This window comes from Cetorhinus maximus, chromosome 1 (genome assembly GCF_964194155.1).
Source record: "Cetorhinus maximus chromosome 1, sCetMax3.hap1.1, whole genome shotgun sequence".
NCBI lineage: Eukaryota > Metazoa > Chordata > Chondrichthyes > Lamniformes > Cetorhinidae > Cetorhinus > Cetorhinus maximus.
In genome coordinates this window covers 81,098,120-81,122,287 of record NC_135879.1, presented here as the reverse complement: position 1 = coordinate 81,122,287, position 24,168 = coordinate 81,098,120, and the positions used below count along the sequence as shown (strand labels likewise).

At 40.6% G+C, this 24,168-nt stretch overlaps 1 protein-coding gene across 6 annotated transcripts in view; it reads right to left on the bottom strand.

The window, feature by feature from the left end:
- Nucleotides 1-24,168, bottom strand: part of LOC144681248 (ankyrin-2-like) — an 866,008-nt gene that overhangs the window by 54,052 nt on the left and 787,788 nt on the right. For all 6 annotated transcript variants that reach the window (XM_078542889.1, XM_078542897.1, XM_078542890.1 and 3 more), the window contains 5 exons: nucleotides 17,628-23,444; nucleotides 13,083-13,163; nucleotides 10,973-11,104; nucleotides 2,419-2,565; nucleotides 1,053-1,389 (listed from right to left, as the gene is read on the bottom strand). In XM_078542889.1, the coding sequence (XP_078399015.1) occupies nucleotides 1,053-1,389; nucleotides 2,419-2,565; nucleotides 10,973-11,104; nucleotides 13,083-13,163; nucleotides 17,628-23,444 (6,514 nt within the window). The remainder of the gene's footprint in view (nucleotides 1-1,052; nucleotides 1,390-2,418; nucleotides 2,566-10,972; nucleotides 11,105-13,082; nucleotides 13,164-17,627; nucleotides 23,445-24,168) is intronic.

The following is a 24,168-nucleotide window of genomic DNA, read 5'->3' as shown; positions in this document are numbered from 1 at the left end:
TATTAGTATCAACTCGGCCACCCCTTACAACAAGTGTGCGAACAGGGTTCAACAAACTGGCGATTAGGATCCAACAGCAACCCATCCCTCCTGTGCCACACTAAACCCCTCCCCTTCATGCAAACGGAACCCATCCACCCATGTCTGCATTTTACTGTTCCATGTCGGGCTCCAGCTTCCCCATCCCCAGTCTTCCCTCTGCCTGCCATTGCTTCCTCCCCCCATCCAACCCTAACAAGCCCCCTTCACCCTCATGTCTCTGTCATCTCCCCCACCCCAGTTGCCATGCTAGTCTCTGTTTTAGAGTACAACCCTGTCTGAGACTTGCAGCACACAATGCTGTCCTGCTGGAGTAGTGTAGCAACCATGGCGAGCAGCCCAGCTCAACACCCGAGGCAGCCACGGTGAGCAGTCCCACCATACGCCCCCACCAATGTGGGCTAACACTGGCATCACTGAGGAACTGGAGCAGTGCTGTTGCAGATAGGCTTTGAACGTTGCATTCACCTTGAAGTCACAAGTGAAGTGAGAGTAGACAAGTGCATGCCACTTACATCCGGTCGTGATTTAGACCAGTCTAATTTCCCGCTGGCATGACAAGCAATTGGGAGGGGGAATGTGATTGAGGCGAGTTGTGTTTTTAATGACTATTCTTGACATGCAAATGCATGCAAATGGCATTCATGACAAGGATCAGTGGGAAAGCTAATCCGACTTTATCCTGCCATGAGACTCGTGAGGGGAAAATTCCAATTCGTTTTTCCATCGGTGGGAATCTGACTTTTGGCTTCACTCTGAATTTTCTGCTCCTGCCCACCATGGAACCCGCTGCTGATGGGACCGGAAAATTCCGCCCTGAATGTTTAACAGGTTCCTATGAAATTCTTCAATACACTCTCAGCTATCTTGTCCAATGGCAAAATAGCACTCATGTAAGCATCCAATGAATAATTAAGATAATCTCTTCTCATTGTACTAAAAACACTATGAACACATTTCTCAGGCAGTTTGGCCACATCAGCCTTTTAAACTTAAGTCAAATGAAACCTTACATGGGTCCTTCGCTTTGAGAGTCAGGAAGTGATTTCTCCTTTGCTTCAGTTTCTTTTTCCTTTTGAGTTTGTCTCAAGAGTTTGGGGATGGACTGTTCATCCCCCGAATCCTCCAACTGATCCCATGACTTTGCTCTGATCTGTGGACTGGTTTCCTGAGGTTTACAGCTACTGATGGAACTATCTTCTTCTGAGACAAGAGGTGGTTGTGTTTGAAAGTATTCACCATGGTGTTCACGTGCTATTTGGGCTAGATCACTATAAAGCTCTCTAGAAGCTGGCTGTCCAAATTTCATGGTCTTTGGACTGTACAGGTCATCTGAAAGTGCAGAGAAGCCTGGAAGTAGAAAAAGCAAAGTGTTTACAGTGAGCTGCTATTATGGACAGTGTTAGGGAAAGCAATGTATTCAAAAGTGTGAACATTTACTCAGTTTGGCTTTCATGTCTACATGGCTCAGTAGATTTAAATCTAAAATATTAATGAACATTTTTCCTCACTATTCATCTGTGACGATTCAAAAAATTGACCAGCGCTAGGTATGACATGAGAAACTGTTCAGTACAGTAGTGGACATTTCCTGCATTGCACCTAAAAGGTAGACTCAGTGCACTGTTTCAGGGGTGTGCTTTAAATGGGCGCCATTTAGGTGCAGTGTTGGAGAACAAACCGATGGTGCTATGAAATAATATGAATCAGGTTTGTTCCACTATTACAAGAGATGGAGGAGGAAAGAATGGAATAGATTTTTAATTTGCCTCCCAGTGTAAAATTAGTTTTATGGATCAGTTGTCCATTATAAAAACCTCCTATTTAAATTAATAGAAATGAAAATCAAGTGATTTCTATATCACGCACTCAATCCGCAAAGCTAATCTTACACCTGGGTGGCATGTTGAAAATCTATTTTAATGTTTCACATTAGCTGAGGTGTTGAAATATTTGATGATCCTGCTCAGCTGAGGAAAATGAGTGGAAGGTAGAAATCGTGAAATCTGGCTCAAACCATCACATGCACATATAGATCAGAATTTTACAGCCCCCCTGGAGGCGGGATGGTGGTGGGGGGGGCCGCAAAATTGGGCACCATGGTCAGTGGCGCATTCCCAGTACCGACGGTCTCCCACCCGCCCCCTCTGCAATTGTATCAGGGGCAGTGGTGCAAAACTGATGGTCGCAAATTGCCAACTGTTATATACCCCACCCACTGGATGAAGTCCACGGAGAGGAATGTTCAGCAGGGTGTATAGCGGGTGGCTAATCCATCATCAGCAGTTTTCCGCCACTGAAAATTACTCCTGAGTGCTTTTTATACAGATTTTATTTAGTGTTTCATACTAGCTCTTGGATTTTGAGAAATGCATTTACCTTCACTGTGATCCAGTGCTATTGTTTGTTCAATCTCGGCATAAGTGCGGGAAACAAGCTCTCTGCTAGGTGATGTCTGTGTGGTTTCCAACAAGCTGATGATATCCATGCGATTAATTTTGGCCAAGGTCTCCATTAGTTTTTCATCTTGGAATGAAAAGAGCAAAAATGTTAATAGGGAAAACATTTAACAAACACTGATTTACAGTTAACTGCTGGAGAACTGAGAAAAATACACCATTTGAGCGAATGTGTTTCCTTTTCCAATCTAAAGTTTCAACTTAATAAGCATTAAGGCTCAAACCAACAAGAAATTGTCTTTTTTTAATTCCAGGATCTCAAGAAGGACTGTGTGTTTTCACAAATATATTCACAAGGAAGAAAAAAAAGAGGAATTAAAACATTAGAATTAAATACTGCATACATGTCAGTGCTTAGGCAAGCAGACAAAAGAGTTTTTATAAACATTGTACAATCTGTGAAGAAATGGCAGTCTTACCTCGTAGACAAACCTAGCTATCTGTAACTACCCATTATAACAAGCATATACAATTAATCCTTTAATCATGGCTGAACAGCAAAAGTATAAGGGAGAACATGGGGAGATGGTGGCGTAATGTTAATGTCACTTGACCAGCAATCCAGAGTCCCAGGCTAATGCTCTGGACACATGGGTTCAAATCCCAACATGGTGGAATTTAAATTCACTTAATGGCCAGAATTTTTCCCTCATTGGGCGGGGGTGAAGGTGGGCGGCTGAGAAGCCGATTGGCTCCGCACCGCGATTGCACGCAGACTCAGCGCTGCCTGTGCGGGCAGGGGGAGGAGGGAGAGCCGGGCCTAATGTGCAGTTCACGCATGTGTGCGAAAGAGCGCTTCAATCTCCCTGAGGCCAGGAGATTGAAGCGCTTTTTAAAAATTAATTAAGACAATAAAAATGTAATAGTCCCCTCATGTGACTCTGTCACATGAGCTGGGACAGGTTTTAATTCAAAAATAAAGTTTTTATTTTATTTGTATTTGTTTTAGGAAACCTCATCCTGCTTGTGGATGAGGTTTTCTTAAAAATGTAAAGGCCCTTGGCCTTTTTGCCTGCCTGCCAAACATTAGGTTGGACGGGCAGCATAAATTTCAAGTTAATTAGATTGTTAATGGCCTTAATAGGCCTTTAAATTATCGGCAGGCACGCAGCTGACTCCGGTGTGTGCCCACCGAACAAAATATCACGAGACAGTGCGGTGACGTCAGGACAAACGCCTGATGCCATTGCACGTCATTTTACTCTCGGGCATCCAGTGTAATATTCTGACCAATAAATCTGGAATATAAAGCTGGTCTCAGTAATGATGACCATGAAGCTATCATTGATTGTTAAGGATCATTAATACCTTTTAGAGAAGGAAATCACCCTTTGATATGGCCTAGCAAACCACTCAGTTCAACGGCAATTAGGGATGGGCAACAAATGCCGCCTTTGCCAGTGATGCCCACATCTGATGGAAGGATAAATTTTTTAAAAACTGAAAATTATATAAGAGGGGCAAAGAGAGCGTATGAAAATACAATAGTGGCTGTTATATTGTTATTAATGAATATCATCCAATATGAAATGTTATCCAATGTGACTTAGGAACTATATGTGTGTATACATAAGTATCCAGAGTGTCACAGCACTCATTACTGCACTACAGTACACAGCACATGGCGTGATCTGAGAAATACATTCAATGAAGCTCCAGCATTTGTGTCTAAAAGTGTGTGATTATTTCAAACTTCTGGGAACCAGGTTTCTGTAAGTAAAACCCAAACATTATAAACAAAATAAATGCTGAATTAGATTGGGAAAAATCAACCCAAATCAGTGCTAGAGAGAGAAATCAAAACTGAGTGTATCGTGTGAAAACAAAATGGCTACTGCCACAGCAATGAACGCACAGATCCAGCTCAGGGTGAACTGGGAGGCTGATGATGTTGCAGAGGCATTTGAGAAGTTTAAACAAAAGTGCAGATTAACATTCAGTAGTTTTCTACAAGGTACTAGTGAAGAGGAAAGGATCAGCTACATCCTTTTGTGGGCAGGAGAGAAAGAGTTAATACTACTTAATAGTTGGGGGATCAGTGAGGATGACAGTATAAAACTCAGACAAAGTTTTTGATGAATTCAGTGTACATCTCCAGCCAAAGTCAAACCATTGGATCCACCTATTTGAATTTGAAAGTCTGAGGCAGGAACTAGATAAGCCTGTTGATAATTTCTTAATTAGATTGAAGAATGTAGCCAAGAAGTGCAAATTCAAGGAAATGGATGAAAGGCTGATTGATCAGCTCATTTGGGGGCTCTACATACCCTGATGTACAAAAAACTGATTGGAAAAAACAAGCCCAAATTATGACACAGGCTATAGACACTGCCAAAGCACATGAAGCAATGAATAGACAGATGAAGATGCTGACTATGCAAATGACTAGTCTTCAGTTAAGTCAAGAGAAAGGCAGCAGGGTTGATGCAGTGTGCAGAATGCACACCAGGCAGAGAGAAAGATGTGCAAGAGCTGTGGATGACCAATAAGTTCACAGAGAGCAGGAAATGTCCTCCATATGTATCAGGCTATAGAGCTTGTGGAAAGGTCAATCAGTAGGAAGAAACTGATCTTTCAGCAACCTTGTAAACAGGGCCCTGGCCATTTGCTCACCTTGAAAGCTTGACACAGAAATAGAGAGCATCAAAGCTTTCCTGCGGGATAATGGCTAACCTGGTTAGATCATTGTTCACTTTGTATTGCACAAACTCACAAATGGGCCAAAGGCCGCCACTTGTGGACCTGAAAAATGCTGGTCTATCACAAATTATTCTGGATAGGCAAAATATTGCAAAAATTTGTAGCAAGCCATTTCACGCAGCTACTATGCAATGGCCACGCAAGTGGTATTTTCTACTCATCAGTCCAAAAAGATGCTCTGCCTACTACACAATAGAGCAATGTCATGTATGAATTTCAGTGTCAGTGTGATGCCAGGTACATACACCATACTTTCCAACGGCTGGCCGATTGAATCAAACAGCATGTTCCTTTGGCTGTTCGTAATAGGCAAAGCACAGACTACACTCAACCAGCCCACGCTTACAAAACCCAAAACAAATTGTCCACTGTTAGATGTGATTCCTGGATTGGGCAGCACTTGCTGAACAAACCTGAGTGTGCCAATAGCTCCAACTAGCAACCAATTTAAGATAATCAGTTGAGATTGTAACGTGGCTAATTTACTCGTGCTGCAAGTAACATACATTCATACGCAGGGACCCATTCTATTCAAACACAAGGAAAATGTTCCAGGCTTGCGCTCTTTTTGAATTACTCAGGAGCCTGTGGAGCCTATAGTTCCCAATAGCTTTCTCCATGGCAACATCTCGGCCAATCAGAGTTGAATTGTCAACCAATCAGCATCCTTTTCTCTTGTAGTGCAAATTGTGATCATTTGAAAATTGGCATTCTTGCCAATTATCTTGTCCTGATGAGTGCAAGACAAAAAGCTTTGGCAGCATGTCTCGCTTTTCAGTTTAGCAATATTACTACTGTTTAATGAGTAACACTCTATTCAAGAAAAAATGGGACAGGCAAATAAAGGCACAGAATAGAAACTCTTAAATTTATTTAATAGAGCTATAGAAATATTTATATTCTATAAAATTCTCTAAAAATTTAGGAGTATAATCAACAACGAGAAAAGTAGTAATTGGCTTCAAGAAGACATAGACAGGCTGGTGGAATGGTGGGCACATGACAGTTGAGGTTAAATGCACAAAAGTGTGAGATGACACATCATGCTAGGAAGAATGAGGAGGCACAGTACATGTGAACAATTTTAAAGTGTATATAAGAACAAAGAGATCTGAGGGGATTTGTGCACAAATCCTTGAAGGTGGGATGATGGGGTAACAACACAGTTAATAAAACATATGGGGTCTTGGGCTTTATAAACAGAGGCGTGCAATACAAGAGCCAGGCAGTTATGCTAAACCTATATACCAGCCTCCAGCAGGAGTATAGTGCCCAATTTAGGCACAGCACTTTAGAAAGAATGTGAAGGCTTTAGAAAGGGTACAGCAACTTAACTACAATGGTTCCAGGGATGAGGGATTACAGTTTTGTGCATAAAGTAGAGAAACTGGTTTTGTTCTTCTTGGAGAAGAGAAGGCTAAAGGGTGATTTGATAGAGTTATTTAATATCATGAAAGGTTCAGCTAAACAAAGGGAAAATGTTCACAATGGCTGAAGGGTAGATAACCTGAGGACATAGATATAAGGCGATTGATAAAGTAACTAGGGGAAACATGAAGAAAATATTTTTCCGTGAGATGAGTGGTCAGGTTTTGGAATGTACTGCTTGATAGGGTGGTAGATGCAGATTCAATAGTATCCTTCAAAAGGAATTGGATAAATACTTTAAGGAGAGAACATTGCGGGGATATGGGGAAAGAGCAGGGGAGTGAGACTAATTGGATTGCTTTTAAAATGAGCCAGAGCAGACTTGATCTACGAATGGTCTTCTTCTGTACTATACCATTTTATCATTCCATGAAAATTACTATCAATATAATCAGCAAGGCAAATTGAAACTGCCATATCAATTGAAATGAATAAAATGGAAATTAGTTGGGTTCCATAATGGGTGGGTCATACTTTCTGCCAGATTACTGCTCATGTGGTGGAGGTAACAATCTGAGCAATGATTTTGAAGGCAACAAAGGTGTGAATGAGAGATTCAGCAGCACATGGGCTCAGATAAATGGAAAATATTATGAAGTGAAAATGAAGAAGAGGATAAGTAGAAAACTCAGTTTGGGGCTGTGGACATTTTGATTTATTTCAACAGTAGGGAGGAGAAGGAACGAGTTGATGGCAACGGTCCAGAGTTAGTACTAAAAATCAAAGATAATGGGCAGAATTTTGTCATGGCCTTTGGGAAAGTGACATCAGGACGAAATGGGGGTCACAAGCCTGCACTTGCCATAAGCGAGACAGGCTTTCTAGAAGCACTCCCAATTGGCTGCCTCTGAGCTCACTGTCCCCATGGGCTCACAATGTTGTTTGCACAATCAGAGGGCCACCAGCTGTGGCTGGGGTAGGAAACTGACTGAAGAGATTGAAGTAGGGGGCTAAAGATCTTGAAAATGCTTAGATCTTGAGAGGGACAGTATATTTCAGAACCTTGGAAAAGAATGAAAGCAAGCAGCCCAGGAGAACTTCAGGAAACTCTACAAAAAACATCCACCAATTTAAGATCAGCCTGGAGCACATTGGCCTAAAGGCAACTCTAAACAGCAGCACATGCACCCATTGTGGTTTTTGTAAGTTTCATGGCAACTGCATGTCCTGCATGGAGAGGTGGGACATTTCATTAAAATATTTAAATTGGGCTCCCACCATGCAATTGAGAGTCAGATTTAAAGTTCACTGCTGCTGTGCAGGGTTCCCAAGGCTTGGGAAACCTGCAGTGAAAGGGAGTCAGAAACTGCTAGATCCCCAAGGTAAGTGGGTTTTTTTCAGCACTCCTTGTGGACCAAGAGGAGCATGAGTGTCTCCTCTGCCCCTGAAGACCCATCCTGACTGTCAACCTTTCTCCCTCCCAAATACCAGGGACAATCCCAAAGTTTCCCTGTCTGTAGTCTCCTGCTGCTGGTTTTCCTTCCTTGTCACCAACCAGTGGTCAATCTGGACAGCTGCTGGGCAGGAAATGCATCCATAAACAACAATGAGGTTGCTCGATTCAGCGTGGCCTCCATGTCCTCGGCCTGTCCGTGTCCTTCAGTTGTTTTGGTCTTTCCCACACCCTCCCTGCAGACAGCAGGGCCATGAATGTGATATCAGTGACAGAGAAATCCATGAGCACTGAGCACTTGCTAATAGTGATGGTGGGATGGGTGTTCAGGATGAGAGCCAGTTAGTAGATGATAACAAATGCAAAGGGGTTTCGGGTTAGCATTGTCCTCCAGCCTGATCTTAAATTAGTGGATGGTTTTAGTAGAGGTTCCTAAAGTTGCCAGCCAGACCTGGTGGTGGATGGCTAAGCTGGTGGTGTGCCAGAAATGCTGAAGTTTACACCCCTTCCACTTGAAGAAGAAAAAATAAAGATTATATCAGGGGAGTGACTGGGATTGAAGGCTGTGGACATTTGGGGAGGAGACTTCAAAGGCAGAGGTGAGGGAGTGGTTGAGCAAATCAACAGCTTTCATGTGATTGGAGGGCCAAAGATTAGGCAGTTAGAAAGGCCATGGGAGATCGTAAGTCCGAGGAAGTGGCCATGAATATGGGTAGGAGAATTTATAGTGAGGTGGAGGTTTAGGAGGGATGCATGCTAAAAGAAGACAGTGAATTCAGAGGAGAATGGGCAAGGACGTCTGAGATGGAGGTTTAAATCACCAAGGCTGAAGATCAGTGCAAAGGCTGAGAGAAGAAAGAAGGAAAGATTTTTCAGAGAAAAACTTGGGGTGGAGGTGGATAATAATGGGGGCTTTAAAGGAGAAGTGAAAGGTGTGGAACATTGTGTCCTAGGCCCAACCATCTTCAGCTGTTTCATCAATGACCTTCTCTCCAACATAAGGTCAGAAGTGCAGATGTTGTCTGATGATTGCACAGTGTTCAGTCTCTTGTGCGATTCCTCAGATGCTGAAGAATTCTGTGTCCATATGTAGCAAGACCTGGACATCATTAAGGCTTGGGCTGATAAGTGGCAAGTGACACCACACAAGTGCCAGGTAAAGACCTACTCCAACAAGAGAGAATTTAAGCATCTCGTCTTGACCTTCAATGGCACTACCATTGCTGAATCCCTGACCATCAACATCCTGAAGGAGTGCCATTGACCACAAATTTAACTAGACCAGATATATAAATACTGTGGCTATAAGAGCAGGTCAGAGACTGGGAATTCTACATCAAGTAACTCACCTTCTGGCTCCCCAAAGCCTGTTCACTATCTACAAGGCACAAGTCAGGAGTGTTTTGGAATGCTCTCCACTTGCCTGGACAAATGCAGCTCCAACAACACTCAAGAATCTTGCCATCATCCAGGAGAAAGCAGCCCGTTTGATTGGCACCCCATCCACCACCTTAAACATTAATTCCCTCCAACACCAGTGCAGAGCAGCAGCATTGGGTACCATCTACAAAATGCATTGCAGCAACTCCACAACAATTCAACAGCACCTTCCAAAAATGCATCCATCACCTAGAAGGACAAGGGCAGCAGACACAAGGGAACAGCACTACCTGCAACTTGCTCTTCAAGTCACACACCATTCTTACTTGAAACTATATTACCATTCCTTCACTGTCACTGACTCAATAACCTGGAACTCCTTTCCTAATAGCACTGTAGGCGCACATACACCAGATGGACTGCAGTGGTTCAAGAAGCTGGCTCATCACCACCTTCTCAAGAGTAATTAGGGATGGGCAACATATGCTGCCTTGCTAGTGATGCCCACATCCCATGAATGAAAAGAGAAAAACATGGTTAAGTAATTGAAGGAAAAGATGTCAGAGGAGAACTAGGAAAGGCCATGGCTTGCTGCTGAGGCCAAGGTGCCACACCAGCGGTTTCTGTGGATGATGGATAGTATAGCCAGCTGGGAGGCTTATGACAAGGAAGCATGAGCCAAGTTTAATCAAAGCTTGGATGCCAGTATGGCACAATAGGTTGAGGAAGGCGTGGGCCTTGCTCACAAGTGAGCCGGTGTTCTAGATGAAAATGCAGTGTGGGGCAATGGTTATTGAGTGCGGTAGTAGGCGTGGTTCATGGGACAAGAAGGAGATTGCTGAGGTTAGCCCCCAATGGGTGCATAATTTGGGAAGCTGGTGACAGAGAAGGATGTTATTACTCTAATGCCAGTGTTAGTTGCCACATCAGATCCATTGGAGCACAGAAGGAAAAAACAGTAAAAACTGGGAAATAAGAATACTGGTCCGAACTGGCCTTGTACACTTTAAAATGGTACGCCAGTAAAAACTAGGAAATAAGAGCACTGGTCCAAACTGTTTTTTCCTTCTGGGAGGATGCCAGGAGAGGCATCCAGAGTAGCTGTGGGTTTGTTCAAGGGAAATTCAAGCCATGGTGATGGCAGGAGTGAAGGAAGAATGAGGAGTAATGAATGATTGGAGTAGGAATTTGGTGAAGATGAAGTACCTGACAGGGAAGTGATGAGAGGAGGTCTGGTTGGGTGTGAAGGGAAGGACAGCAAGGTCTGCGATGTGCTGACAAAAGAACAATTGACCAATTCTGTGGTAAACCTGACAATTTTTAAAAAATCATTTTAAAACTATACTTTCAGGTACAGTAGATTGCAACGTTTTTTCCTGACCAATGCCATTAACTAGAAACAGTTAGTGTATTTCTCTTTTTTGGGAAGTATTGTTGACACTGGAGGTTATATATTACTGATACACGATAGGAGTGAAATTCAAACCTATACATAAGCCAATGAGGTAAGTAGTGCGCATAATTCAGAGTTGCACTTCATATGAAATGTGTTAGTAAACAAAGAATGTTTTACCTGAAGCACACTTGCCATCTCTTTCCAACCAATATTTTAATAATGCTTGACTCTGGTCCACCAATGAGTTTGGGTTTTCTATTCTGATCTGATGGATCTGTTCCTCACTGAAGTCCAGGTCCCTGGCCAGCTCTACAATAAAAGCAAATGTTTAAACAAATAATGTACACAAAAATCACTTGGGTTTCTTTTCACTGAATCACGTCAAAAGTATTGTAAATTTAGGCATGCCATGCTATTCCGATGAGGCCTGCTGACATTTTGCTCAAGATCCGGATCATGGACATAATTGTTCTGAATGATTCAAGATTATAACATAATTGTAAGTTTATCAAAAGGTTATTTCCAGTTGATTAGAGAGAAATTCTCTGTCCAATGCATATCATGAAGAATCACAGAAGATTTAACTTAATTTCTAATTGAAATATAGAGAAAAGGAATCTTCATAGAATAAGGAGAATTATTTACTGTCCTTGAAGAAAATTTTGGGACAAACCAGAAGTAGCACACAGAGCCTGTGGTCCGTACAATGTTAATCAATAAAGGCAAACATTTTCAGGGACTGCTCCAACTTTGACTAAGGTTTCACCTCATATTTTCACATATCACATGATATTTCCAACACTCCACAATTGGTATATTTTGATTCTTCCTAGGGTATCAGTTCCACAGGTCTTATCCATCCTCCAGCACCTCAATATAGATTTTGTACCCATTGCTCATGAATGGGTGATAAATATCCAAAATAAATGCTCACAAAAGAGAGCAAAGAAGAATTAATCCAGAGGCTGTCAATGAAAAGCGAAATGTAAACCACCACGATTAATGCTCTTCCTTATAATGGACTAAAATGATAAGTGAGAGATTGATGGAGAAAAATAAACTGAGAAAGAATCAAATGGAAGCAGAGCTGGGGAATCTGATGGAGAAAGACTGATAAATTAATAACACTGATGTTTTGCATTTAATTTATTGTAGACTGAATTGTAATTAAGCTGATTTTATACACGTAGCATTTAATGATAGTTTATTGGAGGAGTTCTTGAAAGTTAATGGACTGGAAATTCTGTGGGGGTTCTCTTGGATTTCCTGTTGTAACTTTGGCAAGAGGTTGGCAGAATTCCCAGAAAAACAACTTAAACTGCTGTTTATACCATTTCTCCAGGCATTCTGCTGATTTCCCAGTCATTTACAATGAAAGATTGGGAAATTCAGGACCAAATGTCTTATTTTTAAGAAGTGCTCAGTGACAAACAACTCTTCGATTAATAGCAGACATTAGGTGGATTGAGATTGAGCAGCTAATGGCAATTGGCTTAATAACAGGCATGCAACAAACTCTCATTAAATCTGTCACTATTAGTTTTTAAACAATATATAAATACTACCTGTTCTAATCCTGTCTTTGTTTTGAATGGATAATCTCATCTTGAATGGGAATTATTGAGGGCAATGGCATGACCAATTACTATTAGAAGAGACATCACTGAACAAGGGAATGTCAATGCCCATACAACTGCAACCATGGTTTGCATTTTACAGGGCGTCGTGTTCCCCACAGCCAGTGACCAGCTCTTAGGGAATGAATTATGGGACACATTGGTATCCGAGCTGGGTTGGGGTTGGGGGTGGGGGTAGGGGTGGGTTGGGGGGTGTGGTGTGGTGGGGTTGATGGGGTGTGCAAATCTGGAGGAGTGGAGGGGGGTGCGAGATTTCATGATCAAGAGTACGGGGCAAGGATCATTCTGGTTGCAGACGCCCTGGGAGGCAGGACAAGCACCTAAAATAAGCGACAGTCCCAGGAAATTTGGGACGGTTGATTACTTTACCATGCCTCCAGCTACAAAGTTGTGGGGGGTGGGGGACAGGACAGGACAGGACGGACCGGGGGGGTGGTGGGTAGCAGTGGATAACCACCCAGCAAAAGAATATCTGCCCCACAGCAATAGACTTCAGGTGGCACTTTCACCCCTCAGGTACAGCCCCACCAGCACTGGGGATGGTGGTCGCTGCTGGTACTGAAATGATCTCACTTCAACTGCCAAACCAATCTTAAATAAAGGCATTGTTTAGAAATTAGAACACTAAGATACTGAGTTATAAGTTTTACCTGTCCAGCTGAATCCAAGGTGGTCAGCAATAAGATAGAGCCTTTGCTCAGCTCTTTCAGAATCCTCCTGAGCATCCACAGCTTAAATTAAGAAAAGAAACAGCAACAACTTGTGTATAACAGTTAGAGCAAAACAGGTACTCTACTGCAAATAAGTCAATCCTATTGATATTGTTAACGAGGCACACTACCAAATTGAGTCTTTTCCTTTAAATATAGTTGGAAAGTTAAATAACACTGACAAACCAGTTTGGAGTGAAGGAATACAAAACACACTCTGGACAAAGATGAATAATTCAGAGCAAATTGCTTAATTATGAAATGGAAAGTTTGGATGGAAGTAAAGAATAGGTTTCTCAATTTGGATTGGGGAACTGCCCTAACCCTGAGAATATGCCAAACCTCCATGCTGGAGGGATCCTTCCAATTTCTTTCAAAACGCGGGTTTTAATGTAACTGATCCCTTCATGAATCATGCTCTAATTCTGCTGCTATGTTCACACATTAAACTCAACCAGCCTTCCGCTGATTTTGGAAACATAAGACATGAATCGTTAGCTTAAGACATTCAAATTTATTTTTACTTAAACATTTCTGTTAATTAAATTAAAAGGTTGGCCCCCACAATAATCTGATCAATTGGTTGGCAGCTGGTACCTACAGGAACAAAGCACCCACGTAGCATTATGTACACCATTGCATCGCAAAGATATTATAAGGCCACCAAACATTTCCTGTGCATTAAGTTCAGATATATCTTTTTTGTTTGAATTATATATTAATGCCCTTAATTATAATTAGAAATATTATTTTTAAAATGATCTTTCAAGGAAAGTGAATCATTTTTTTTAACATAGTAAGGCTCCAACATGAGAATGCACCAATTAATTAACACATGGAAGATCCTGTAGCGTTAGAAGCAATGTTGAGAAGCACTACAAAGCTGACCTCCAGCATTGAAGGCCTGAGTTATGGAGAAAAATTGAAAACACTTTAAAAGAGGCACCTGAGAAGTGGTCTTATAGAGAATAATATACTTTAAGATATGGAAACAGTAAATCTAGAAAATTAATTTGAATTGAGCTGTGGGAATAAGGACATTGTTTTAAGAAAGATCTGCATTTGGAATGCTAACTTGGCTGTTTTTTTTCCCACAGATGCTGACCTGCTGTGTGTTCCCAGCCTTTGCTGTTTTTGTTTCAGATTTCCAGCATTTGCAGTATTTTTCTTTTTATTATTTGTATCTTTCTTGTTTTATAAAGGCAGATGAAAGTTGATATCATCCCTAAACTGACCAAAACCCAAACTCAGCTTGTGTATTGTTCATCGGCAAACAGCTGCATGTCAAACCAGTACTGGCAGAGACCAGGCGCACCTGTATTCAATATTAAATATTCATGGGACATACTAGCAGACATCAGTGGACTTGTGAATCCCTTAATTCATTTGCCTAGATCTTCCAGTCAAGGGTGAGACCGAGGCACATGCTGCTGACTACAACTTAAACGGTAGTCTTACCTTTTGGCACTGGAGCTTTAGGGATTTCCTGTCCTGGCTGCAGGATGCAGTCATCTGCAAATAGAGCCACACAAGGTAGTGGTGCAGCATAGAAGCGCAGAGGCCATGGCTCCTTTGATATTAGTAGTGGAAGGAATGCCCCTGAAGGTCCAGCATTCTTGGAGTGTTATAGTTGAGCATTTTTTTCAAAAGTTGAGTATTCTTTAAAATAATTTTTAATTTTTCAAAGGCTTTTAACTGCTTTTATAAGTTTGTATAACCTTTAATTTAATGTAAGTAAACATGCAAAAGTCTTGAAGTGAATGTAAAAAGTACTTAAAATGAAATAGATGGTAAAGGAATTGGTCTTGTGACTTTAAAGTGCTTTATTGAATTGTTGACACAGTCGTTGGATTTTCTCCCATACTTAAATGTGTTTATACTACTGAACTTAATGCTGGGGTTGGGGTCAGAGATGGTGTGGTGGCTAGGTTGGTGATGAGTGTGGGTTAGTGGGTGGGGAAGTGGCTGTAGAGTGGAGGGCTGGGTGGGGATGGACATGAGGGGGAGTTGGGGATTGTTCATAAAGTTTACTTTTAAATACAGATTGAGGCCTTCCCTATATATCTTCTGCTGTTAAACACTTCCAACCCAGGTCCTTCGCTTGTATGTGTGGCAGGACTTCCTCTGAGTTCTAAACAAGCAAGTGACAAACATCTCAACATTCGTTGCTTCTTCAATTGGAAGATCTGGGCCATTAGTTTCAGTCACTCCATTGAGAAAATGATATAGCTTGTGCCTGCTTATACATACATATTCAAACTGTAAACATAACATACAGTCTGCATGTAGAAATGAATACAATTATACGGGATACAGAAATAAAAATAGTGCAGCTTCACTCAGCCCACCTCTGTGGATTTGAATATACAGGCACTGAACCTCCATGAAGGAATTCCCACTCATCTATCATAATTTGGGTGCAACAGCCACAGAAATCTTGGAACCATTGTGTAAATGCCATTCATGCCATTACTCTGGGATTTCACAGCTCTTTGCAGAAGTTACAGCAAATGGGTGGGAGAACTCCAATTGCAATTTACCTCCTATGTGTGGATTCTAGCACTGAATCTCAGCTTCAACATGATAATCAGATGATCATAGTTACATGTGCTGCAGAGTTCTAGCTAGAAGACTCAGAACACAATTTCAAATGAGAAAACAGCTTTACTGTGAAAAGCAATTTTAAAAATTTATATGTTGTTTTACAACAGTGAACAATGGCATCATCTCAATATTTCATCCTTTTAAAATATGGCTCTCTGTATACTCAGGTGCCACAGTTGTCAGTGCAATCAGTTATTTAGCAAGAATGTTTGCATATATTGCTATGCACTTCTCTGGAAGATATTTTCCTCAGAAATTCCTAAGGAAAACTAAAGTATCTTTATTAAACATCTTGAATTTTTATACTTATTCATGGGGTGTAGGCAACACTAGCAAGACAGTATTTACTGTCCATCTCTAATTTTCAAGGGTATTAATGACCAACCGCACTATGTGGGACTGAAGTCATGTATAAACCAGACTGAGCAGAGATGGTTTTTGCAGAAATTCTATAGCCTTCACTTTCATTTTCTGGTGCCAGCCTATAATGACTACCTTTATGGAATTCATTTCCATTACTCGCCATGGTGGAATTTGAACTCACAACCCCTAAATTGCTAGTCCAATGCCACACCCTTGTAGATGCCACTTGATAATCGCACACTTAATTCGTAGAGCAAACTCCTGTCACACTTTGCTGATAACATATCTATTGTTAGAAAATATCACATCCTTCAACTCACCGTAATGTAATGGGAGATCTTCTGGTAGTTAAATAAAAGCCATGTTAATTGTAAGAATTTTTGTATTAGGAAAATAGTTTCCTGTGTAATTTTTAAGGAAATATTATTTGGAATCATTTTACTTAAGCCATGGGAAAATGATTCCATACCAATCTCAAGCATACATTAGGTTTATGATTTGCCTTCACCCAAATCTCAGTGGCATGTTCCTTCCAAATCTCCCCAGTGCATTTTTCTGTTGTTGTAATTTTAAAATATATATATACTTTTTCCAACGGCTGATAAGGAATAATAATCACCCTGGTTTGAGATGGACAATGCAGTGAAATTACTATAAATCTTAGCACCAAGTAGTCTAGAAACTTTCCTTAAACAAGGTGGTTGGCTGAAGAAAGAACTTAGCTTATTTTTCTATCGCACTCCAAACTGGTAGTGTCAGTGAAATTAATATCTTGGTATCCCTATTATCAGTGGGGCTGGATTTGCAGTGGTCTCCTTTTGAATTTCAATTTTCCCAGTCTAAATAAAGAAGCATTTATGAAGCTTGTTGAATGTTGTATAAACAGCTGTCATTGGATATTTTGAAATGTTGTCTTTTGCATGAATAAAATCATCCTTACAGTGACATACTTTTTTAAATCTAGTATTCAAAATTTAAATATTCTGATCAACATAGATATACATGAAAAAGATCCAATTTCTTTTTTTATTAAACGAATAATCATTTATTTTACAAACCTCTCATGAAATCTAAATCTCCATATTTTAAATTTAACACCGGGCTCGATTTTAACCTACTCAAAAGCCATCCACATATACAGTGTTAAAATCGGACCCTATGATTACTAGTTATGCTGGTTTTAGACTTTCTGCTCAGTACCATAATGCTTCTTGAAGAAAGTGGGAAAATCAAATTCAAAATGGTCAAAGATTTCCTCATTACTGATGCTAGCTGCTACTGATAAATTGCCATTGTTTTTCTATGACCTAAATCTATGATCCCCTCTTTCCCTTTCCAGCTTGCCAATCTTGAGATCAGTCTAGTAGCACATCACAAAACATGAAAATCACAAAGCCACAACACAGACTCTCACAGGACCACATGAACAATCACAAAAGCTTCAACTGAATGAACTGCAAAGCTAACTACAAATTCTGGTGTGCTATAGCACAAAGAACCCCAGTAGATGGCTGGTACCTTCAAAATGATCATGGCCATTTTCTTCAGGAATTCTTTCAATCTGGGTTTCAACAGATTCATCCCAGATAGGCCTCACGTCAAACAGATCTTCAGGAAGAGGTTGATGTGTTTCACTAGGATGTTCAGTTTCAACAATAGAACTATCTACAGCACTGCTATCATCATCTGATAACACCTCACGTTCTCGTTCTTCCTCCGTCAAACGATCTACCAACTTTGAAGCCTCATCACTTATCTCTTCAAAAAATTCAATGGAATGTTTATAAAGTTCAAAAAATTTATCCTTATTGCCTTTAGAAGAACCAGTTACAGCTTGTGAACTTTGGCTAACTTTGGTCTTCACTGGAAGTCTGGATTGGAATACTTTTGGTTTAGTACTTTCGGATGTTTCTGATCCAGTGCTAAAGTGGTCGGTCAGCTCTTTTGCATCAGGTTCGTTATCACAACTCTTCCCTTTATTTATAAGTTTAAATTTCAACTCTGCAGAATTGACCGCATCAGACTCAGACTTGCTTCGTGGTTCTTGTCTTACTGGCAACCTAGATTTAACCTCATGGGTTTTGATGGACTCTGAAGTCTTTTTCATTTCTGGCATCATAGATGAAGAGTGGTGGTCAAATCTGTGCGCAACTGCCTTAACAGGAATTCTCGACTTTGACTTTACTGAATCATCTGTAGATCCTTCTTGTACACTTGAAGGGGATGAATGAGATGTTGAAGGAGCCTTGTCTTCAGATGTAGTTGGTGCTCGAGGAATTGCTGTTACAACAGCAGTATGTCTAACAGGAAGTTTTGATTTTGCCTCTGCCTGATAAGTTTGTTGAACAATTGCAGTAGGAATTTCAATAACTGAACGTTGCTCTTCAGGTGATGAGTCTGATGAATCATCATCACTCTTTCCAGCCTGCTGTGAGCAAATGGTCCTTGTCACCGTAGAAAAGTCTAACTGGACATGAGTCATAGTTGACTCAGGAGAGGTAATAGCATCTACCTCATCATCAAAGTTGAAAGGCTTTACTTCGGCCACTTCAGGAACAGAAGAGTCTTTTTTTGAAGGTTTGGTTGATGCAGAAATGCCCATTTTGATTGGAATTCTTGATTTTTGCTCATTTTTTGTCGCTATTTGTTCATCTGTACAATTTAACTCAGTAGAGGATTGAACATTTGATTCAGCACTGGACACTGAATCTGGTAATGAACTGTATTGAAACTCAGTCTGAGGCTGGGTAGGAAATCTATCAGGCATGCAATCAATTTTGGGAGACTTCACCTCATCTTCAGTTTCCGATGTTTCTGTTAAAGCTTCAGCAGCCTGATTTTCTCCGATTTGGAAAAAATGGAAACTTTCATCTCCATAGCTCCTTTTGCTCATATCAATAGCGCCACTTCTGGTCATTTCAAACAATTTTCCCTCTTGAAATAAGAATGGGTTTTTTTCATTGGTTGGCGTACCATCCTCAGTGGGAGTTCTTACTGGTGTGGTGTCTGGAGTTGCACCTCGAGACTGTTTGTCAACCATTAGGCCAAATATTTTCTGTTCTTCCTCTTTAAGACGGGCTGCAAACACCTCATCATCTTCTCTAATTGTATTCCATGAGTCAAGGTCAGCCTCTGTTTTAGTTATTATTACTTTGCTTAGCTGCTCTTCAGCTTCTTGCCTTGAGAGTATATCCTGCAATGCAGCTTCATCTGTAAAATCTGACCTATATTCTGCACAGTCAATTGCTTCCACAGCTTCCTCTTGGCCTAGTTGCTTTTTGTCATCTGCTTTTACTTGACATTCTTCAGGTTTGCTATCCACCCACAGTTCACCTCTCATTTCTGCAGCTTGCTCAAGACGTTGGACATCTTCCTCAGTTAGGAGATCATCCTCTTGCATTTCAGGCATGAAACAGGCTGCTTCTGAAGAATTAATTTCTTCAATAGAGTCACCAGTAGCTGCAAAAGAACAGACTTCAGAAAAATGATCAATTTCATTAGCTCCACATGTTATGATAACTTTAGGCACTGCTTCACAAGACTGTGAATCAGCTAGAACATTGCAATCTGTGTCCAAGCTTCTGTTTTTTGTTAAATCTATGTCATTATCATCTTCTGCTACTTGGGCACTTGATTCCTTTTCATCATCTATTATCTTAAAAGTATATTTTTTGCCCACAATAGGGTGAAACTCTGCATCTTCAGGACTAGAACCATCAACTCCAGCGGGTAGTGGAGACGGAGGTTCAACTCTAATAACAGGTTCCATAATCAATCCACATTCAGCATCTTTGCTTAGCTGAGTTAGTTCTGGCTCACTTTCTGAAGATGAGGAGCTCTTTCTATGTTCAGCATGAGATACAATTATTACCTCTGCTTCATCTATATTGGTTATAGCAGGAGTTGGAGATATTTCAGGTTCTTTTTGTTCCTTTTTACCTTCACGCTTTAATCTAGCGTCCTCTTCTAGTTCATCAAATGTTTTAATTTTGGCTGCCATTTTAAACATTTCTTCTTCTGGTGTAAACCTTTTCTTTGATTCACTCTCTGGGGAATCATCATCAATTTCCTCTTGGATTTCAGGGATTGCAATTGGTTTTTCAGCAACTGACAGAATGTGCGCGTCAGGTGTTTTGGGTGTGACTTCATAGCTAATCTCCTCAGAGCTTGGGGTTTCAGGTGAAAGAGGGCTCTTTCCTGAACTTTCCATTTGCGATACTTGGTCCAAACTATCTTCCTCTGCACTTCCTTCAGGTGACATAAGTTTCCTTGTCTCTCTGTTTATGGGTCCTTCTCCCCGCATGTCTCTGAAAACTCTACTCCTGACAGACGTGGCATCCAAAGAAATATCCATTCTTTCACCTTTTTTCTCAGTGACTATGGTAGAAGTTGGCTTCTCATTCTGTTGTGCAATGGAAATTGCTACACTCAACTTCTGTTCCACAGGGCTACTTTCAAGAGAATCTGGACATGGCGATTCTTTTATTGGACTTGGCTCGAGTGAATCTGGGGATTTGTGTGAAGTTGTGTCAATATCATCCTGTGTGGGACTAGCCTCTAAAGAATCTTTATGACTGACAATGTGTTCATCTGTCATTGGACTGAGACTATCGAGTGACACTCCAGTTAGGCATAATTCTAGCGCATGACTCCTTGTTGTGTACTCTGGTGAAACTGAAGAGCTAACTGGTGAAACAGCTTCCTGGTCCTTTTCTTTTGAAGAAGCATCTGGAGCTGCTTTCTCTCTTGGTATAGAAACAGAGAAGTTTTCATCTTCGTCTTCAAATCGACTCCCCAGTGAAACATCACATACATCCAGAATGGGAAGGGATGCTGTCTCTTCCTGTAGAAAACCACCTTTTTCACTCATATCATCTGCAGCTTTAAGGGCAGAGACTGATTCGCTAGTGGTCTGTTCATCCACCTCGTCTAAAAGAGATGTGGCTTGAGTCACCTCTGTTGATTGAAATCCGTCATACTCTATGCAGCCAGAGTCTGCAGTGAGTTCAGCATCAGTGCCATCAAAAAATTCCTTTGTTGCTTTTACATCAGAAACTGCTTCAGTCGAGACAATATTTTCATATCCATGCATTTTCTCTTGTGGTGAAATGTCATTCACCATGAGCTCCCCAATCATGGCAGATGATTTCATGACGGAATCACCTTCCTTTTCTGTGGCAGCAGTATAACCAATAGTCTGTGTAGAAGGTGTGGTTTTCTGAAAGTTTTGCTCCTTACTGTCAGTTTTGGCATGATCTTCAACATCATGTTTTTCTAATGTTGTTTGTTCAGTTTGCTTTGGTGAAAGGGACAGACTTTCAGGGCTTGTTTCAGGGGTCTCTGCAAGACCTTCATGTTTGTAACTCTCCTCAGAGCTAATCTGAGGTGTGCCATCACCTAAGCTAAAGCTAGGTGAGTCAGCAATACCTTCATGCTTTAGGCTTTCTGAGCTGTCATCAAGGGCACCATTTTGCAATGCAATATCTGGTGTAAATCCATCCTTCACATATTCTTGTGTGAAACTAATGTTCAGATCATGGTGAATTGGACTAGTCACTACCTGTTCAAGGTAAAGTTCTGCTTCTGGAGTATCTGAAGTTTTCCTAAATTGCTGATACTTGTCATTATCTTCTAACTCCTCTTTAATGACATCAGTGAAATCAGTGGACGTTTTCCTGTCCGGACTGATCTGTAAATCAGTCGTCACAGTTATTCTGCTACTGTGTATTTCAGTTTGCTTTTCAAGATCTTCGGTAAAAACAGGTTCATAGTTCTCTGATGTTGCAGAACCGAGATCATTTCTTTCAATAGATATTGTGATTGCCTGCTTATCTTTACTTGATGGTATCCTTTTCTTTGCTTTAGCTTCTGTTCTTACTTCCCCTGTGCTATGTGAAATTGGACCAGTCAACACTTTTTCATTGTAACCTCCGTGTAACATATCCTGTGTGGGCACTTGTGACTGAAATTCTTTTGATGAAAGTTCTAACTCATCTGCTTTAGCTTTATCACCAACTGTATGGGGAAACAAATCTGGTTGACTTTCTTTACTTTCACATACATGATGAGATTCTTCAGGCTTCTTTAATTCTTTCAAACTTTGTTTTTCTGGTAGAGAAGTATCCGACGTGTGTTGGAAGAGTCGAGACATTTTCTTGGATGGATCTTGTCCTGATTGGAATGCTTTCATCAGTTCACGCACAGACATTGTTTCTTCAAGTCTTTCTGTAACAGTAGAAGAAACAGGGACCTCTTTGGTTATTACTTGTTTAGTCGATGTTGTGGAGATCTCATCTTTTACAGGAGCTTTAGTTTGTTTCCGTTGTCCTTCCTCTGCTTCTACACGCTTCTGAAGAGCTTTTACCTTCTCTTTTATTGAACCAATAGGAGTTTCTTCCACCACGGGTGAAATGTCATCTGCAACAGTTGGGGGCACTAATGTTGTTTCTTCCTTCACTACCTCAGTGAAATCAGATTCAGTGATAATATTCTGTTGCACTTTTCCAACCTCTGTCCTAGTATCTGTAGCTAGACCTTGAATTGCAGGATCCTTAAAATACATTGTATTTTCTTCCTTGAATCTCTGAAAAACAGGTTTTGTCTTTCCAGGAGCTAATTTAGTTTGGTCTTTTATTATGTTTGATAGTTCATGTTCTGTCCCCTCCTCCAAACACACAGATTCTGAAATCATCTGCTGTGTTCCCTTTTTAATATCTTTGGCAACAATCGTTGCGTCAATTCTTTCTTGAACAGTATCTATTTGGCAAACTGCTGAAGGTATTGCCACTTCTTGTGTTAAATATGTATCTAGATCATTTTCCAAATAATTAAGCATTCCACTCATATCTTTCTTAACCTTCTCTATGGTACCTCTGTCAATGTGGTGCTCTACAAATATAGGTTCACAGACCTCTGCTGGCATCTCTCGCTTGATCTCCTCAATTTCTTCATCACTGATAATAACCCAGTCTTCTTCCGGAGGTTCTTCATCTTTTTCAGCGCCAATGGCTTCGTGTATGGGTTCTTCACCTGTGTATGTTCCACTTCTTAAAATCTTACTCACTTTTTCCAAGTCTTCTTTCACTTTCTCTACAATTTCAAATGGCTCACCTGGTTCTTCTTCAGCTTCTTTTGCTAATTCCTTCACCTCAATGGGACTTCCTTTACTTCCTGCTGTTGAGTCTGTTTTCAAAATTTTCGTCACCTTGATTAAGTCTTGTTTCATGTCAGACACATCTGAAAGCAAGTCTGGGCTTGCTAGTACAGGGACGTCATGGACCAGGTGTGATTTTATGGCAGAAGAAATCTCAGCAGATTCAGTCTCCTCCTCTTCATCTTTGATTTTGACAGAAATGGTTCGAATTTTTTTCAAAAAAATGGGATTCAAAAAACAGAGATTGGAAAATGTAATCGGGGTGACACAATACAGAGTCTGAAGCGGTAGGTCAAAATAAAAAAATGGATTTTTGATGGTAGACAGGGATCCACAGGGTCTGAGGGTGGGTACAATCGCAAAGCAAAGCCAACTCAAAATTGGAAAGAAACAGGCAGGAAATAACTTGCTTTATTTTCACCAGAACACATCCACACCACGTACAACACCAAAGCAATAACAAATTGAATTAATCAGGACATCAACAAATCAACAAACTGAAATAAATAGGAGCAGTGGATTTACACAGAGATAGGCATCTCAAGATTGTTTAGATGTAACAGATTCATGTCTAAAGGAAAAGATCAGAAACCACAGAAAGCTGATTTCCTCTTAAAGAAAGCCAGTGCTAGCAAACTGTCAGAACAACATTTGTAGCCCTCTATTTCTAAAGATTTTTAAGTAAAAGCTTATTTTTTTGAGGAACTAGAACTGAAAAACTGCAATGAATATCATATTATCTGAACCAGCTGCAAACCGGCATTTCAACAAGAAGAATCTCAAACCTAAATGTACAGAGTAAAGAAAAAGCTATTTAAATGAAGTAAGGTCCTTTCCTTGGAACATCCTAGTTGTTCTGACAACTAAACAAAAAATAAAACACTTGCAAAAAATCAACCAAATTAA